This window comes from Palaemon carinicauda, chromosome 16 (assembly GCF_036898095.1).
Source record: "Palaemon carinicauda isolate YSFRI2023 chromosome 16, ASM3689809v2, whole genome shotgun sequence".
In the NCBI taxonomy this organism is placed as follows: domain Eukaryota; kingdom Metazoa; phylum Arthropoda; class Malacostraca; order Decapoda; family Palaemonidae; genus Palaemon; species Palaemon carinicauda.
This window is the reverse complement of record NC_090740.1, coordinates 37,409,300-37,429,617: the sequence shown is the minus strand read 5'-3', so window position 1 is coordinate 37,429,617 and position 20,318 is coordinate 37,409,300. Positions and strand designations below refer to the sequence as shown.

Genomic DNA, 20,318 nt, shown 5'->3' with positions numbered 1-20,318 from the left:
GTCGTACTAGACTCTGGAAAGTCTCGAGGAGTACATAATAACTATGGATGACAAAATGACAAGCTTGTATAGTGGTCTCGCCCTATACATTATAAAGCAAAGTTTGTATAAGAGTAACCAATGTCAGTATGAATTTGTGACACCTTCCCCAAAGTGACTACTCTTATTAACTATTGGATAACGAATGTATCCGCATAGGAACAAATTTTGCATCTCTGCTACTCTCCCATTAGGGTACCACGTCAACCCTTCCTAAGGAAGGGTTAAAGTGAGTGGACTTTTGCTTGAATCAGGGAACAATCTTAAAAGACATACCATGATAAAAATATCCATATTTTAATCTTAATGCTCAGTACATTTCTAATGAAATGAGTGTGAGCATTCACTATGAACTAGTTTATCAAAATTTAATAAACGTACATATCAGATCAACATTTATAAAATTTATGAAATGTGGATGATATGCGTTAAAGCATAAAGAAAAACAGTCAACAGAAAATATTGTTTCGTCTACCAGGAAACAGATTTGCCACTTCAGTTGAATTATTAATAATAATGATACATTCTGTATACTGTTTATTTACACTAGCGTAAGAAACCCTTGGCACAAGTGTCCGTATTATGCTATAGTTCACCAACGTCAATGGAACAGTTCGTAAGGACACTTTCGTGGCCTATCGCTCCATGTGTAGTAACATACAGTGACTACACACGCACCCTCTTAATTAATCGTCCCAAATTAATTATACTGTTCCTCGCAGATTTTAAACAGAAGGTTAAAGAATTCTACCTGCTGATACCACAGACCTCTTAAGTGGCTCCACTTGCTTCGCATAGTGCATAAAGAACATCTTGGATGACTACCAGCCAGTGTACGAACAAGGATGTTCAAAGTCCATATAATTAAAGAAATTTTATGGAAGAGGCAACTTTCCTCGGATCTTGACTAACGGGTGTACTGTCTGGATCCGTTCTGAGAATAACATGGTTGATTTTCGCCCTTAGTTATAGATAACTTTGAACCCATGGTTTCTCTTCTGAACAGCTGTCCTCCCCTAAAGTCTGAAGTTCTATGAAGATAGACCTTTAGGCACTCCACTGGACATAGAGATGCATTTTCCTGCAGAGGGCAGCATCTCTAGGGACCCCACCTGTTGGTGGGTAGCTTGTTCCTAGTAAGAAACGTTGGGTCTGAAAATAGATTCAGTTCTCCCTCCAAGAACTGGATGTGGCCTTCCTCTCTAGAGAGAGCCACTATTTCACTAACTCTTGCCCCAAAAGCGAGTACAAGCAGAAATATGACTTTAAATTCAAAACCTTCTAAGAGCATTCCTCATTGTTCATTTTTTATACACAATGAAGAATCTTACCCAATGACCATGCAAAGGGTCTTTGGAGGCGCTGAAGGGCTAAGCCTAGCATGGGCCTTTGTAGTTCATTAAGAACGTCGTTAGAAAGGTCGACTTGTAAGGCATATGGTATCTGTCTTGTCAAGGCAGGCTTGAACAATAGAATTGTGTTGGTTGCTAAACCTTGCTCATGAAGGTGAATGAAGAAGGATAAATAGGAATCTGTTGAGATTTCTTTTGGTTTCTTCGCCTTGACAAAGGATATCTGTTTCTTCCCTGAATCCTCATAATGTCTTTTCGTTTCCTACAAAAGTCTAGACTTTCAACACCGAATCTTTTTCTCATCGCTAAGGAGAGAAAATCATGAGATGTAGGTTCCGTGTTTTCTGTGATGAAGCGAAGACAGTCGACTTCTGTACTCGCTGAGACAGGGATGGATCCGGTAGCGGTACGAATTTTAGTCGTAGTTCCAATGCCAGAGGGAACCACACGCTATTTGGCCACTTGTTGGCCACTATTGCTGCTTTCCCTTTGAAGGATCTCAGCTTATCGAGGGCCTTCAAAAGGAGATTGTGCGGAGGGAACAGATAAATACTGGACCATCTGTTCTAGTCTAGGGACATAGCGTCCACTACCTCCGCTTTCGGATCCTCGTATGGGGACACGCAACGATCTATTTTCTTGTTGTCTTTCGTCGCAAAGAGGTCTATCTGCAGCTCCGGGACTTGACTCGAGATGAAGGAGAACAATCCTACGTCAAGGGACCATTCTGACTCTATAGGTGTAAACCTGGATAGAGCGTCCGCTGTCACATTGCGGAACCCTTGAATGTGAACTGCTGAGAGGTGCCATTTCTTCTTTTCCGCCAAACGGAATATGGCCAACATCACTTGGTTGATTTAAGGTGACCTCGACCGCTGTCGATTCAGGCATCTCACTATCACCTCGCTGTCTTGAACCAGTCTTATGTGGGTCGAGAGGCGAGGAGATACTTTCTTTAGTGTCAGAAGTACTGCCATAGCTTCTAGAAAGTTGATGTGAAATGACTTGAAAAAATTGGACCAAGCTCTTTGGACTCTCATCTGATGAGAGTGACCTCCCCAGCCTTCCTTTAAAGCGTCTGTGTGGATAGTAACTGAATGGGGAGGAGGTTGAAGAAGTCTTGATTTCTTCAATTGCTTGGCGCGTTTGATGCGTATTTTCTCCAGACTCCTGTTGCATCCTTCAGCTGTGCTCTTAGCAATAGATCTGTTATCGAAGCAAACTGCAGAGAGCCCAGCACTCTCTCCTGTTTGCGTCTTGATATCCGTTTGGATTTCAATAGTCTCTTGACAGATCCTGCTATTTCTTTCCTCTTCTTACCAGGAATGGAAAGTCGATATGACTCCAAATTCCAGTGGATTCCCAACCACTGAAATCTTTGAGCTAAAGAAAGTCGAGACTTTTTGATGTTGATCTTGAATCCCAGATGTTCCAGGAACTGGATCACTATCTTAGAAGCTTGCATGCATTCTGTCCTGCATGCTGCCCACACCAGCCAGTCATCCAAGTAGGCTACTACTTGGACCCCCTTTAGGCGTAATTGATGGACGGCTGCGTTTGCGAGCTTCGTGAAAATCCTTGGGGCTATGTTTAGCCCAAAAGGCATGGCTCTGAAGGCGTAAAGTTTTCTATATAACTTGAAGCCTAGGTAGGAGGAGAGGTGACGATTAATTGGAACGTGCCAATAAGCGTCAGACAAGTCTATAGAGACAGTATATGACCTTTTGGGCAGCAGAGTCCTTATGTGTTGAAGTGTGAGCATTCTGAACTTGTAGTTCACTGTGAACTTGTTGAGTGGCAGCAAGTGTAGAATGACTCTGAGTTTCTCTGAGTTCTTCTTTGGAACACAAAACAGCCTTCCTTGGAATTTTATGGACTTAATTTTCCGGATTATTCTTTTGTCTAAGAGCTCTCGGACATATTCTTCCAAAACGGGGGTTGAGTGTTGGAAGAATTGAGGAAATTGAGGTGGAGGACGGCTCCAGCTCCAACCTAGTCCATTATTTATTAGGCTTTGGGCCCAGGGATCTAAGGTCCAGCGATCCCTAAATAGCTGTAGTCTCCCTCCTACTGGAAGTATCTCACTTCTGCTGTTGTGGACCTGAGGCCTTGCCTCCTTGACCGCGTTCTCCCCTGGATCCCCTTCCTCATGAAGGGCGTCTAGAAGAACCTCTGGCTGTTCCTCTAGCTTTCGAATGAAAGGAGAAGTCTGCCTTTCGAAGGCCGGGTTAAGAACTGGCGACTGTGTCGCCACTTGTTGAGGTACCATCTGGTATGTGGTTGGAGGTTGTGTCACTATCTGAGGCACCGCAGTCACAGGAAGTTGTTGTTGTTGTTGCTGTCGGTAGGGTTTAGCCGGCCGAGAGGATGGCCTAGGCCTTTTTGTCTTCTTCTTGGGTTGAGGACCCTCATCCGGAGAAGACTTTCTCTTAAGATATAAGCCCCACTTTTTGAGAAGGTTCCTATTCTCTTTGGCGGCCTTGTCTACTACCTCTTTAACCACTTCGTTGGGAAAGAGGTCTTTACCCCAGATACGAGAGGAGATCAGTTTCCTCGGTTCGTGACTCACTGCAGCCGAGGCGAACACGAACACTCTACAGGCTCTCCTAGCTTTAATAATGTTATAGAGATCCTTCGTAACTGTGGCCAGATGGGTTTTGGCCACTACCATGAACCTGTCCTGGTTCTTGGGGTCACTTGCCAACGTTTCTAATGTCGTTTGCAACAACATCGATGCAGCAAGTCTTTCTTTCATCTTTTGCTCTCTATGCAAGAGAACCTCCGACAGTTTTGGAAGATCCTCACCAAACTGACGTTTAGCGATATCAGATTCTAGCTTCCCGACTGAGAAGGTAAGATGTTCGTCATTCCAGTCTTCTTGGTCCAAGGGCAAGGTCAGAGATAACGGCTTGCACTCCTCCAAGGGGGGCATGGTTTCCCTGCCTCCACCGCCTTTAAGGCTGCCTTATATCCCTTTTCCCTGAAGGGAAAGGCTCTGGTAGGAGAGGCCACAAAGGAGGGAAGCTTCTTACTCAAGGCTGGCACCTTTAAGTTAGTGAAGCCCCTCTCTTTCATCGAGCTTGCTAGTAACGCCTGAGCTTTACTATGGTAAGAAACTATGACCTCCTTCGGCTCCATCTCCTCCTTTGAGGCTGGCTCCTTCCTATGAATCTTTGTTGGGCAGAAATTCCACCTCTTCCAGGGGAATTGCTCCCAACTTTTCTGAAATCACGATCTTCCTGGTTGTCATTGGCATGTGTTCGGCATACCTCCAAGGATTGGTGTCCGAGCACAAAGGAAGATCCTTCATGACGAGCCGTTTCTGGGGCCCACGTGATGCTGCAAGTCTGCGTATCTCCAGTTTCATTGCAGCTTCCCTCTCATCATTCTTCCTTTCAATTTGTTGGATCATCTCAACCATCGAAGAAAGAGTTCTTGCCAGTTCAACTGGGATAGCAGACGATGTAGAGGGAACAGGTTTTGGGTCCGGAACCGATGTAATCGACACCTCGTCGATCTCTTCCTCTTCTACTTGAGGAGCCTGGGACAGCTCCTCCTCCTGACCTTCTCCTAGAAGGTCCTTCTTAGTAGAATCCGACACCTCCGACATCTTATCGTCCAATTGGATGTCTTGAAGGGCGACCGAAACTTCAGAATCTACCGGATTCTGGGCAGTTGGTATCTCCACCTGAGGCTGAGGGATGATTGCATTAGCCGATGCTTTAGGGAAAAGGTAGGTCCTCGTCTTCTCATTTGGAAGGTAGGGGCCTGAGGTGTTTTTCTGAAAACCTCTCCCAGGTTCGTAACTTTCCCTGGCAGCATCCCTTGACTTCGTCGACTTAGGGTCGTCAAAAGCCTCGGTAATCAGGTTAGAGCATACAGTAGAAACCTGAGTGTCCCAATACCGGAGATCACCTCTGGAGTCTGCGCATGCTGCGTGCCTCCTGCAAAGCTGATGTTCACAGAAGTTCTTACTACGGACATGCTTATATAGAAAAGCTATAAAGGAAAGAAGGAAAGACACATACTTGTATTTCCTGTCCAGTCAATTGCTGTAACCTCCCAAGATATTAAAACTAAGGTTAATTCTATTCTAGAATACCTTATGTAATCTCATAAACGGAAATTTAAGGTGTAGTTCACACCTTGAAATAAAGTTTTAATATAAGGGATAAAATGAAAGAACTCACTTTCTATATATTGTACGGTCTCAACAAAAGGCTGTACAAGATAACATTAAGTATGTTGAAGAACTTTAGTGTTATCACAAACTCTGTACTGCAGTTTTACTAATGCAGTGTGTACTACACTACCAATATAGTAATTACTGTACATTAAATGCTGTTGTGCCGGCCGGCATTACACCTGTATAGTTCAAAGATATACTACCTTTAACTAATAGGCGGCAGCTGTATATCCACTGCTGGCAGGCAAAGGTAGCAATACCCATGCCCGCCAGCAATGGCTTAGAACCAGAGAACCTCCCCCTGTCCGGCTGTCAGCTGTTAAGCCGGCAGCCTGGCTAGGGGTACAACACAATAGTCAGAGAAACAGTATGGATGTAAGGTTATAAGGCGGCATTACCATACAACCTTCCATCCAGAAAGAGTGAACTTTTGGAAGGGGAGAATGTAGCATTCAGGCTTCCAAGGGATCCATAGCCTACCGGACTCTACCGGCGGACATGGAAGGGAGACCAAGGGAGGTCTGGAGTTCACTCTGCAAGAACAAGGGGTCTCAGCCGGCCGACACGTAATTGCCGGCCGGCAGGGAGCTGAGCCGGTCCTCCGTCCTAACCTATACTAGGTCCAGAAGTAGGACTGTGGCCAAAAGAAAGAGAGAGAGGGGGGGGGGAAGGGATAAGGGTCCTGTAAACTTCGTTTTAGTAAGAGACACACTCAGCAGTTAGGGAAGCTCATCCTAACCTAGAGTTGTCTATTAGGGAGGAAGACTGGCAATACTTGCTATCTTCCTCCCAACCAGAACAAAGTTAGGTGAAGTTATTTCGCCGGGCAATAGAGAAAACTCATTCTCCAGCCCGAGAAAAACAACACAGGACAGCCTGCTAGACCACTAGAGGAAGGAATCATCTCGTAGAGAATCTTTCAGACGTGGACTAGGGAAGCAAAGCTTCCTGTATCCGCCTTTAACCTAGCAAGGGAAACTCATTTTCTATCCTAAGAAGAAACAGACCAAAAAACCAGTCACTCTGGTTATCAGGTCAGGACAGACATATCCTAGTATAGTTATACCTGAATTATTATACAGATAGAACCGCTAGGATTAAGCCTAATGCTAGCCATACACCTGCAGATTTGATCGCTCATGACCAACAGATATGGAATGCGAGAGGTGAAATCTGCCGCTCTACTCGCCACTAACTGCGCAGACTAAATCGCTCAGATATCCAACTCCGCCTCCAGTGTGTGTGTTCAGCAGTCGTGGCAGGCGTACGTGGGCAAACCAACCAGAAAAGTCATGGACGATAAAAGCATTAGCAACCTTGATGATATGTAGTGCTATGAAGTCCAGAAAGCAGAAACAATCATGTTGGACAAAGAAATGGCTTCAAAGAAGAGATGAATTTTCTCATATGACACTTCTAAAAGAATTGAAAGAAAATAACCCAGATGATTTTAGAAATTATTTGCGAATGTAGATGAGGTATTCCAAGAAATACATGCCACTATTGCCCCCTTCATACAAAAGCAGGATACGATGCTCAGAAAGGCAATCAGTTCCAAACAAAGATTAATAGCAACCTTGAGATTCCTGGCAACTGGGAGGTCTTTGGAGGATCTTAAATTTTCAACTGCACAGTCTTTGGGAAACATCATACCTGAAACCTGCAGAGCTTTATGGCATGCCCTACGAGACCAGTATATGAAGGTATGTTCCAAATTATATTAAAACAAGGTATTTTTCTGTTTATTCATGAATGCATACAAAAATTGGTAAACCTCTCAAGACATGTTGTCATCTCACAAATAATAATAATATTAATGGCTCTACCTATACCTAATGGCATGTATAACATTTAAGAAAATAGAAAGAAATCACCTAATTAACAATTATTCCTTTATCCAGTACAAAAACAAATATAATATCAACGGCTTTTTAAATGGCATGTATACCATTTAAGAAAATAGAAAGAAATCACCTAATTTACAATTTATCCTTTATCCAGTTCAAAAACAAATGGATGTAATATTATTCTTGTATCCATATAGATTTTTTGTGACACATTACATGTTAGTATAGGAAACATTGCTATCACTACAGTCGGAGGGTGATGGTGACGGTGATGGTTGGTACGGTGATAGTTGGTAGTCAGGCGTACTGTTTGTGTAATATCCACTGTTGTAATAGGCAGGTTTATATACTGTATGATGCCGTCCATCAACAAGCTGATTCAACTGTGCCTGACATATTATGTCTGATATCTTCTGTTTCGCAAGAACACGTTGGTTCTCATTCAGTTCTCTTACCTCTGTAGCAATGTAATGACCAAATGAATCACATGAGTCGTCTGGTTTCTTAAGAACAGACATAGCCTCTTCTACAAGGTTTTCTACTTGGCACACCTTACATTTTAGCCCTTTGCGTGATGGAGGCTTCATAGGTGTGGATGAATTCGTACTGTAACTCGTCTGCACCACTTGGCCATTCTGTAGAGAAATGAAAAATTGATTAATTTTTAAGATATATGTATAACGCAAGGTATCGATTTATATGAAAGCATCTGTTATCTTGCACTTGAATAGAACCGAATAATATATGTATCCAATAAATATTCAGATTTTTCTTATTTTGCTGACTGCTTTATATTATATATATAATACGCTTTTTGTAAGCAATATTGTTTTCGGGCCAAAACGTATTATTTGATATGTTAGGTTGGAATTAAGTCACGCATGTAGATGTTAATGCAAATATTTCTATTTCTTTCTCAGTTTCCTTCGACTGAAAATGAGTGGCTGGCGGTTGCTGCTGATTTTGAAGGCTACTGGAATTTCCCAAACTGTGGAGGAGCAATCGACAGGAAACGTGTGAGGATTATTTCCCCTGCAGGAAGTGGATCCTACTATCATAACTACAAAGGGTTCAAAAGCGCCATCTTAATGGCTATTGTAAATGCGAATTACGAGTTCATGATGGTGGATGTCGGAAGAAATGGAAGAATGTCAGATGGTGGAGTTTTCCAAACTACAACTTTCTGTAAAAAACTCCATCGGCATGAACTCAATCTGCCATCAGCAGACATGAACAAAGAAGGTTTGAATTTTGTCTTCCTCGGAGACGATGTGTTTGCTTTACACGAGAATCTATTGAAACCATTTGCTCTTAGAGATCTAACTATAGAGAAACGAATATTCAATTATAGAGTTTCCAGAGCAAGACAGGTCGTAGAAAATGCGTTTGGCATTTTAGCAAACCGCTTTCGCATCTTTCACACAACAATCAATATGAGTCCAAACAAAATAGACGTTGTTGTGCTAGCTTGTTGTATTTTACATAATGTATTGCGGCAAAAAATAAAGGTGGTTATTCACCAACCACTATGGTTGATCGAGAAGATATTGAGAGTCGGCAATTGATCCCAGGTTCTTGGAGAAACGAAGAACAACAACTCACCCCTCTTCAAGCGAACCTAAATAGTACAGGGCAAACTAGCGGCAAACAGAATAGAGACAAGTATGTTACCTACTTCAATACTACTGGAGCTGTGCCTTGGCAGAACGATATGGCCTGAAATGGTACTATTAATGCTGATCACTTTGCTTACTATTTATTTTACTGTTTAACTTTAGTTTAAACTTGAGGCGTACATTTCTAAGATTTCTGTAATACAATATTTGAGTTCTGACAAATTTACAGTAATGTTTACAATGACCTACATTCATTTGTATATGTATGTATTAAATAAAACGTTTCAGTTATTATAACATATCACATACCTCAACTTCAACATCCGGTTGGTCACATTGATTATCTTCCGGTGTCGGTTGTTCATCGTGGTCCACACTGTCAATGCTACAGAATGATTCACGTGGCTCTTCATGATCACCAGTAAACGCCAGTAATTTGTGATACCAAAGTTTTGGCACATATATCTCATTAGCACCAGCACCAGATTTCGTGGATTTTCTAACTTTTGCATGTTCTTTTCTAGAAGCATTCCTCAAGTTTGCTATTTTCTTCCTTACAAAAGATACATCATAGTCTGGGTTTACTGTTTGACAGAAAGTTAAAAGACTTTCGTAGGCTGAATCTTGTTTGTCACGATTTGAATACTCTGGGGATTTTACTTGCCATAAGCACGTATGTGTTTTATAGATTTCAATGAATTCTATTATAAAATCTGTATTCGTAAAACGAGCGTCAGATACACAAACCATGGTGACACCGCTCAGGGCACAACCTATCTCTCCTGCTGTCATCCACACACTACTATTCAACCTGTGGAAGGAAAGAACTCTCGCATTTATCCATAGACTCAGCGATAAAATCTGTACGTGGGTAAAAACTTCCAACAAGATGGAAGATCAGATATTTAGGAGATTTGGTCCATAGCGATCAAATCTGCTGAAACTGAGCGATCAAATCTGCAGGTGTATGGCTAGCTTAAGGATTACTCAGAGGGAGAGATGGATTGAACTTAGCCTCCGTAGGAGAAAAGAACAATCGGGATGTGCGAAAGTATACTACTGTACCTAGGTTACTAGCCTAGGTGCGATGAGAATCGATTACCTAACTCACCGAAACTCTCTCGTATACAATCTTAGAAAGAACATTCAACAATATCTTACATGTATAAAATTTTTGCCTATAGCTTCAATAAAATAACACTCGGAAAAACTTACAGTATATCATGCATGAAAGTACTAGGGCCAGACACCTAGGCTACTAAGCCTCGCGAAGGGCAAGCTCGGTTACCTAAATCACCGAACTAAAAACTAACGGCATTATATAAACATTCCTAGAGGAGCTAAATAGCTAGATTATTAAAGCATAACAAACCGAGAATGTCGCTCTAGCTAACTAAATGACCCAAATATAGCGAGCGATAGCATCCAGGATGCCTCCGGTAGGCAACAGCTCTTGTTTACGTTAATATCACTTTTGAGTTAATTCAAAACAACAAGAGCTTACATTCATACACAGTAAAGATAATATTCAACTTTCCAGAGGCAGAAGATGCCGGAGAAATGTTGAATTAAATCCTAAATAACGAGAGAACACAAGGGAAAACACCGAGTAGTAGAGCTACACGAAAAGGAATAAAGAGGGCGCTACTGCCTTCATCAGATACACACTGGAAACGGAATAGGAGAGATGCCTTATGAGCGGCTCTCTTTCCATTCTCGTTTCAGATTCTTATCACTATAACCCCTCGAAGCGTTAATACTGTTCGGGGTGAAGATAGCTATGTAACGTGTCAAGGATACGTCCTCTGATATTATGCGATATCCCTGTGAGATTATTTAGGGATATTTGCTCCAGGAGTTAGAATTCTGGATACCTTAAGGTAAAATTTTCTGGGAATATCACTGTAGTCAAATATACCCTAGCAAGCTACCTTTTAGGAATTTCCATCAGGACGACATGGCCTGAGCCCCAATATATATATATATATATATATATATATAAATAAATATATATTATATATATATATACATATATATATATATGGATATATATTATATATATATATATATATGACACATTATAGAAAGACTGCTCAATCTTAATTACTAATAAAGCTTAGGTACGATCAATGTTCAAAATAAAGGATCAGCACTTATTGTTATAATACCAAATGAATGTTTTTGTTTTATGATTTATTCCAAAGTATTTATTAAGCCCTTCCCCAGTTTGATATTTCTTTTTCTTTATCCCTTTATTTAAAAGGTTACAGTAAATACCAGACTTGAGTAGAGCCAAACTAATGATATCCTGACAGATTGATCCAGAAGCAAAGACTAAAGCTCTCAAACCATGGCAATCAGCGTTAGAAATTGGATTCTCCCATTCCCTATGGTGAGCATTAAAATCACCAAATCCACAAAAGAAACCTATCTGTTATCTTTTTATAAATTATTTCAGGCATAGTGTGAAGAAGTCGAGGAAGAAAAGCATCATCCAAGTATAAGTTCCAATACATGAAACAGTTAAATTTGGAATGGTCACCAGAGACTTTTATGATCAGAATGTTATGATATCCCCATTAATAGGTCTTATGAGAGACAAGGTACATCATTCTAAAAAAAAAAAAAAAAAAAAAAAAGACTCTGCAAACAACTGTAACATTATTATGTGGTCGACAAATATTCAATACTCAAGATGACAATTGTGTAGTCAGAATGCATTAGTTTGGTAGTTTTGCTCAATGAGACTGGACGGCATAACAATAAAAAGTACCTTGCTTCATAGTTTAACACAAACCTAACAAAGATGATACCAAACACAATGTTTAAACTATATAAAGGACACATGTCAAGGAGGTTCATACACTAAATAACGATATCTTGAATAGAATAGGTCAACATAGCTAAGCTGACATAACATACAGAACTTGATACCCGCAAGCACAGTCACTTCAATGGAAGTAATTACAGTGATTAAAAAAAAAAAAAATAAAAATAAAATAAAAAAATAAAAAAGTATTGGTTGCCACTTGTTTGTTATCGGTGATTATGTCAGTGTTCTATATACATGCAATGATAAAAAGGATCAAAGATTTTAATCATCTAATGAATAGATATTTATTAGACCAAGGTTGCACCATAATTACCCGCTAATGCTAGAATCACAAGGGTCGCCTGGAGCCTCAGCCAACCAAGTAGTACCTGACATTACCTTTATTAATGATAAGAAAGGAATCCTAGCCAGAAACCTTTTGTACATAACCTTTTGAAATGAACCCGAAAAACATGTAATTATCATTATATCTGTCAGCATTCTGTCAACCTACCGGAATTCGAATACATGTATGCTGGGCCGGTTTTATATCTGAAATACAGGAGGGAGAAGTGTTTCAGTATGAAAATGTTTCTTATTGAAACTATTCGTTGCGTCAATGCTAGGTAACAAACTGTTCTTCGGGCAGCTGTCTATTAAATAAAATGGTCAAATATATAATGATATTAGCACTGCAAAAGAATCAGATAAGAATGCATTTTGGAAGGAACGTAATTTCTAACTAGAATCTTTTTTGGATTGTTTTGTATACATATCTTTTATCATATCATCTTACACAAAAATAATGATACCTAAACTCACATAATTATGAAACACAGTTTTGACCTTTGTTAGAATTCTATTAACTTTCCAATCACTTAATAGACTTTGGAATATCTATACATATAATTCTGGTTTTAGATAAATCACATTTGGTAAGTAAATAGCTATCGAAAAGAATTATTTATATGCAAGTAATGTATTATCAACAAATAAAAGAATGTGATTTTCTCTATGTGACAAACAATTCAAAGCTACTAGAATAAGAGAGTTTGCCTTATGAGGAAATAATCGAACGAGGATAAATTCTGATAAAAGCAGTGAACTAAAAAAAGTAGAAAACACCAATATTTATCCAATGTATCAATTCTTAGAATATTTTTCTTCTTGGGTTAAATCATTGATAGGGTCTGAAAAATACACAATTTCAGTTTATCTGAAGAAAAAAAAATATGCAGTCTCCTGTGAGAAGAAAGGGTGTATAGCTATAGTATGATATAACAAGAATCATACAAGTACAGTAAGCTATGAACTCGAATATTATGGAAACGGAAATAATTGGATAATGAATCCTGTTTGATGTAAACTAACATGGGATATAGTCTTCTTATACAGAGACACAAAATAAAATACTACTATCCCCTTAATCTTTAAACAATAGGAAAATACAGATTACCTTGTTTACCACAGAATTCTAAGAATTTATTGTAGAAAATAATTATATCATTTCAACTTGTTTTTCAGACATTAGTGTTAAGCAACTAACATAATCTTTTACTTCACGGTGAAAATCGTCTAAGTAATGCAACTTAAGAACAATCCAATTTCCAAGAAGGTTAAACGAATAAAAAAATGGGAGGAAATACCATGGTGAGAAATTATGAGATCAACACTGTGTCAAAAGCAATTTTATTAACCTTGAAATACTGTCGAGATGAAGTGAGCATCCTTTGTTTTTATTGCAATTTGCAAGCTGGTCATCACTCTTTACTTTTTTATTTTCTTACTGATGATATTTCCGGTAAAGAAAGGATGTTATTCAGTTACTTTAATCATAACTTATAACAAATTTTCAAATTAATTTTAAAACAAACAACCATTTAACATCTGAATAAAGAATATTTTTTTTTCTGTCATTTATAGAAATACTACCTTGGTAAATTTCTAGATAGCAGAAAATTAATTTATATTTAAAATCACGTTTTAATCTATTCCAGCTATCACTCCTCGTTGAGTCGTATAAAGCCTTTTTGGGTCTCTCTAAGAACATGGTATTGAGGCCCTTATGTTATAAAACCATGGATTAGAAGTGGTCTGTGGATGGCGGCACAAGTCACTTATTAGGAGATAGGTGATTTTGGGTTACCAGGAAGATAAAAAAAAAAAAAATTGATAAGCTGTCTTAACTGGGGGCATCTGTACCTTGTGAAGGAATATTGATTATGGGATCTTTATATGTAATTTCATTTGGTTGATTTATTAAAAGTAATTCAAATGTAACCATACAATATGATTTTTCAGAAGAGACACTGTAACAAAAAAAAAAAATCCAAATATCTATTCCAGCTTTTTTTCGGCAACATTTGTGTAGATGTCGTGGATAATGTCAAAACTTAGAAAAAAAAGTTTTGTATTTGTCGAGATTTATCTTAAAAATAGATCATCTGAAACTCATCACATTTTAGTGCGAGATGAAAGCATAGTAATATTTGAGAGCCGGAAATACAAATCAAATCTAATCTGGGAAAGCACCCTTTATATCTATCTGTGTGAAGTGGCTGCTAGGTAATAAAATAGAGGCGAGATGATTGCAACTGAATTTATTCAACAAGACAACGAGCTTTTATACAGAAGGTTGCGAGTAAGGATGACATAAAAATTCAAACAGTATAAAACATGCAATAGGAAGGTAAACAGGTTCATATTGTTTGGGGAAAGCAGGAGGTGCAAAATAGTAATATCGTTAGAGCGTACAATGCCATATGAAATATTTGTAGTACAGGGCTCCCCCACTCAAAAATAAATGCTGTGAAATAGGGTCCCCTTCTCTTGGGAGGCACACTTTAGATGGGCCATCTTGCAAGAGATTTACAGGTTTTAGGCTATCAATGGAGACCGATTCTTCTTTGCCACAAATATTAATGAAGTAAACCTTCGGTGTGTGACAGATCACTAGATAACAGCCCTTGTAAGGGGTATTAGCGGGGAGTTGCTGGTGTCTTTCTGCAGGACAACGTGCATTGCCATGTGCTAATCTGTCATTATGTGTTTTCCCTCTGCTGGAACTTGTATGTCTAGCGCCACGGAGTAAGTTTTCTCACACCATGACATAGACGCTGGAGATTGTTGGAGGACATTCGAGACAGAAAAAAATTGTCAGATACGTCCATGCAATATTTCGGCTGCCAAGATATCTAGGTTGTCTTTACAAGACGTCCTTAGTCCTAGGAGGATTCAGGGAAGCTGATTAAACCAATTGGAGTCATTGCATTGAGACATCAAAGCTGCATTGAGGGTGGGATGAAAACATTCAACCTTTTAATTGGTTGCAGAAATGTTGGCAGCTCTCTGATGCTGGGTGACTCCCATGCAATTCAATAATGATGTTCATAATTGAAAGGTTAAAGTATTATCCCTGTTAGAAGTAATATGCTCAGGGATATCAAATCTCGCTATCCACCCTAAGAGTAAGGCAGATGTACATGAGGAGTACATCTTAGTTTTCCTGATGATGGCTCAGGGCACTGAGTGGAGTGGTCAGTGATGATAAACAGGTAATTGTGTCCTTTTGATGTGGATATTAGACCTACTACATCGATGTAAATGAGAGTAAGACAATGCTGAGGGTGAGGAGAGGTTACCACTCTTGAATTTGTGTGTCCATGTAATTTTAAGCTTGGCATGAAGTACAGGCACAGACCCAAACCTTAGCATCATTAGTAATGCTGTTTCCGATGAGTTTTGTTTTCAGTAGCTATGCACTAGATTGGGCGTGAGGGATTTGAGAGACCATGGATGCAACACCTATCAGCACATGTGGCAGGTAATCCATGGTGGCAGGTATCCACGGGGGCAACCTACCAGTACTGACATCACAAAAGATGGTGGCGTTGGAGTCACGAATGCGACGTCCTCCCAACAGAGGGATGTGCAGGATGTCCTGCAGGCTTGATACTTTGTATCTATTGTAAGGATTCTGCTAAGGCTTTGTAATCTTATCTCAAAAATAGCGGCCAATATATTTTATGATAGGCATAGGCAACGTGATTAATTTTCCAAAGGACATGTTGAAGAGTGCAGTGATATTCAGCCTTTGTGGAGAGGTGTTGGCATTGATGGGCAGACTAGACTTTGGAGTGTCGAGTGCAGTCACACTCCTGGGTATATGGTCCGTGATAATGATGAAGGGCATACCACCAATAAGTGGCAAATGTGATGGAAAACCAAATGCACCACCAGCTATTTGCAGTCTAAGGTAGAGTCGGCAGATTCTGCCTTAGATGATTTTCTGCTGAAGAAAGCCAATGGGTGGGGGGAGTACTGCACCAATAGTGACGTTACTGGCATCGGTGGAAAGGGGTAAAGTGGCATTGTGACATGGGAAAAATGACAGCACAGCAGTTGATAGAGCATTATTTATTTCACAAAAGGCCTAGAGTGGGTAAGGAGTGCGGCAATGGCTTGAAATAGCCGGTGATAATAGTTTATCATAAACAAGAATTCTTATAGTTCTTCACAGTCAAGCGTGCTGAAAAGTTCTGAACACCTACCAACTTCTCAGGGAGAGGATGGACGCCTTAAGGAGCAATGCTGTGCCTTCAGAATGACATTTTGTTGACACCGTAGGTACTCTTATCGTACGTGACTACAAGGTTATTCTGTTGTAGGCGGTCAAGAATGATGCGTACGTGACAGAGGTGTTCTTCTTTGGTAGAATAAACACAAGTACGTTATTCACATAACATATACCGAAAGGAAGGTCCCCTAAGATCCCATCCATGTGGCATTAAAAAGTGCAAGTTCCAAATACAGTGGTGATTGCAATTATTGAAATGTGTTTTGGATTCATGGGCACCCAATGATACCCTTCAAGACATCTAGAGTGGAGAATACCTTTGCTTTGTGCAATTAGGAGGTAACGTCGGCCATGTTGGAGCATGTTCAGCCCCCCTGTAATCCCCAAAACTGGCTGAGGAACTCACCCCTCTTCAGGATGATGTGTAGTAGGGGTAACGACCACAGGCTTTAGGCTTTCTGGCAAAGTCTCATTTCTTCGACGAGCATTCATTTACTAGCTATCAAGCAATCTTGGACCAGACAAAGAAATCGGCCAAGCATAGGAGGCCCACCATTTTCATATGTTGATAAATAACATGCTTGGTAGGAAGTCAGGACGTTTGACAAGCTTCTGGTCAGTAGACTTCCTGGTATGATGTGAGGAAATGGCCATAGGGTGAGGGTGTGCTGATACGGAGAGCAAACGTAGGAGGAAGTGTCGATGAGTACGACCCTGTGTTGAATAACCGTTGATGAGCAACATTAACCAGGAGGTGAAAATGGGAGATGAAATCCACAAAAAAGGATTGACAATGGGACGTTAGCAACGAGAAACCTCCAATGATATTAGGCCTTCCCAAATGATAGTGTAAGTGTCTCATACCTGTGGGTAGTGATAGTAGAACCATTGGCAGCTACCAGGCGGACGTCACCAGGGTTAGAATGATTACATCGTGTCCAGGAAGGTTGCCTTGGTAGAAGGAAATGGTGAGCACCACTGTCTACCAAAAACCAAATGCCTGTACCTGCATTATATTTAAAGAAAATATTAGTTATGGGTGAAGCCACCATCACAAGCGATGGCCTGCTTACAAGTGTTTGGGCCATTGACAATTGTTCTGACATTTTTCACAGCAGACCTGTGTATGGAGTGGTAGTAGCATAACTGTGGCCGATGTGCGTCAGTGAGTGGATGTAGAGGTCATTGGTAGGGACACGAGCGAGTGCTGAGTGAGGGGCGAGTATGCTGCCACTTTACCACATCGCTGAGTGGGTGTGTTTTCTCGATTCACGTCAGCTTCCTTCGGTGATGAAAAGTTATCCTCTTTATTAAGAGTAGAGGCATTGATGAAGTTGTTGAAGGTCGTGCATTGGCTGTCAATAAGGACGTCAACTTTTGTCATAAGGGATGGCGACGTTTCTAAGTTCTGGTAGGTGTCATAACCAAAGGGCACGGAGTACATTTACTTCACGAGGAGAGCCGTATGCGGAAGGTGCTAGCAAGAGATATTAGTAATTTTCCTGAGGGTGAACAAAGCCTTTTGGTCCCAAATGATTGTTGCGAGAGCTGAAAAAGCTTGCCTATATGGGCAGCTGGCTATGGTGAGTACTGATTCAGGAGATATGTTTTGAGGGTATTGTACTCTCTCTCTCTCTCTCTCTCTCTCTCTCTGTATATATATATATATATATGTATATATATATATATATGTATATATATATATATATGTATATATATAAATATATATATATATATATGTATGTATATATATATATATATATGTATATATATATATATATACATACATATATATATATATATATATATTTTATATATATATATATATATATACATATATATGTATATATATATATATATATGTATATATATATATATGTGTGTGTGTGTGTGTGTGTGTTTGTGTATTTGTATGTGTGTTTGTGAGTATAGGAGACTATTTTGAAAAGGGGCACAAAGATATTTCGAAGGCAGTCCGAATTATATTCACTTCCAATATTAGCAACTGCCCTTTTTACGAGAGCATATTTTAATACCATTTTATTAACAACGGAATCTGTTTATTATGAAAAATTTCATTATAATGATAAAATCATGTGCTCTCCCAATCTAGGTTTTTTTTAAAATAAAACTCAGTCACTTAACTTTTACAGCATATATTCGGATAATGATTATATCCAAAGTCCCTTAAATAGAGAGCGAAAAATAAAAATCTCGATGTTGTTACAAAAATAACTAAAAGCAATATGATGTTTTTTTCTTTTTTTTCTCTCTCTTTTTTTTCTACAAATGCAATTAGTTAGGTTTTAGTTTTCCATTACCAGGCGTTGTGTAAAAGCACGGTGATATGCACTTTCAAACTTTTGTAGTAGAATATACTGTATACAATGAAAGGATAGTTTTTTATGGGAAATAAATGAAATTATAGTTATAAAAGAGCCAATATGCTATTTTGAAAACCTCTTCTTAAATGAAATGTTTGTTTGCCTTCAGAAATCACATGGTATTTGGAGTAGGCAATTTAAAAAATCAACCAAAATAATTAACACACAGTAACAAGCAAGACATGTTTCTCTAGTATACGAGCTAGAAAGTTCTGGAGATATTATTATGTGCATTTGTTTCATATATCCTCATGAATTGTAACGGTATTGCTTTTTTTATCCCTCGCTCTCCACAACACTGCTAATATAAACCCATATAAGCTTGATACCACTTGTTTTTCCTTTTGTTTTTTACTGCTAAAATGTATATCTATATAAGCTCGCTCTCTTCTTGAATAGACTCAGTTACATTCATCTTGCCTCCCTGTTATCACCTAACAGCCATCTCGCACAATTGGTGACCACACACACACACACACACACACATATATATATATATATATATATGTATACACACACATATATACATATATATATATATATATATATACATATATATATGTATGTATATATATATATATATATACATATATATATGTATATATATATATATATATGTGTGTGTGTGTGTGTGTGTGTATGTTAGTGTATTTGTGTATGTCTGTGTGAAATGATGTATACAAATATATACAAAAATATTGATGTAAATTAGGGTTAATATAGTAATCTACAGTTTGATATTATTATTATTATTATTATTATTATTATTATTAATATTATTATTATTATTATTATTATTATTATTATTTGTAGTAGTAGTACTAGTAGCAGTAGTAGTAGTAGTAGAAGTAATAGTAGTAGTAATTGCAGTGGTAGTTTTTATTGTTGATGTTGTTGTTGTTGTTGTTTTTGTTGTTCTCGTTGTGATTTTTTTTTAAATAGTTAATAAGTGGAAAAATTTCTGTTACTAATAATGAGTTATTGAAAGAAAGCTACTTATTATTCATTTGGGGAAATGAGCACGTGACCGGAGACACCCCCTTAAATCAGCCTCTGGCACTGCTTACTGGGAAATTTTTATAATACGTTATTATCTATCAGACCATGACATTTAATTTGATGTAAAAATATTTTACGTATAATCATTATTCAATAAAAATATCAAATGGATTCGTGGATTAAAAGAATGCCTTCATTAGCTAAAAAAAACATATCATCACTCACCAAGAAAACCTCAATAGCATGCAAACGATAAGCACTGTAACTATCAAATCATAATATTCTCAGAGAGGATTTCCTTGCCTCACAGAAACCATGAGTGTAGAAACAAGATAAGGCAATGAAGATTAACACGACGCGTTCTGTCATTTCCTAGAGATTTCTGACTAATGTCAGTAGCGAAATTGAATAACACGGAAATAAAAATCAAACTTATAATTATAATTACAACGTATAAATGGAAACTTGGATATAGAAATACAATAACAAAATACTCTCGCCCGTTGT

General features: G+C 38.7%; 1 protein-coding gene across 1 annotated transcript; it reads right to left on the bottom strand.

The window, feature by feature from the left end:
• Positions 1-7,636: 7,636 nt before the first annotated feature.
• Positions 7,637-9,790, bottom strand: LOC137655028 (uncharacterized). Its single transcript, XM_068388927.1, has 2 exons — positions 9,350-9,790; positions 7,637-8,059 (listed from the first exon to the last, which is right to left on the bottom strand). Exons 1-2 carry the CDS (start codon positions 9,788-9,790, stop codon positions 7,637-7,639), a joined length of 864 nt encoding a protein of 287 aa, XP_068245028.1.
• Between the last annotated feature and the right edge of the window lie 10,528 nt (positions 9,791-20,318).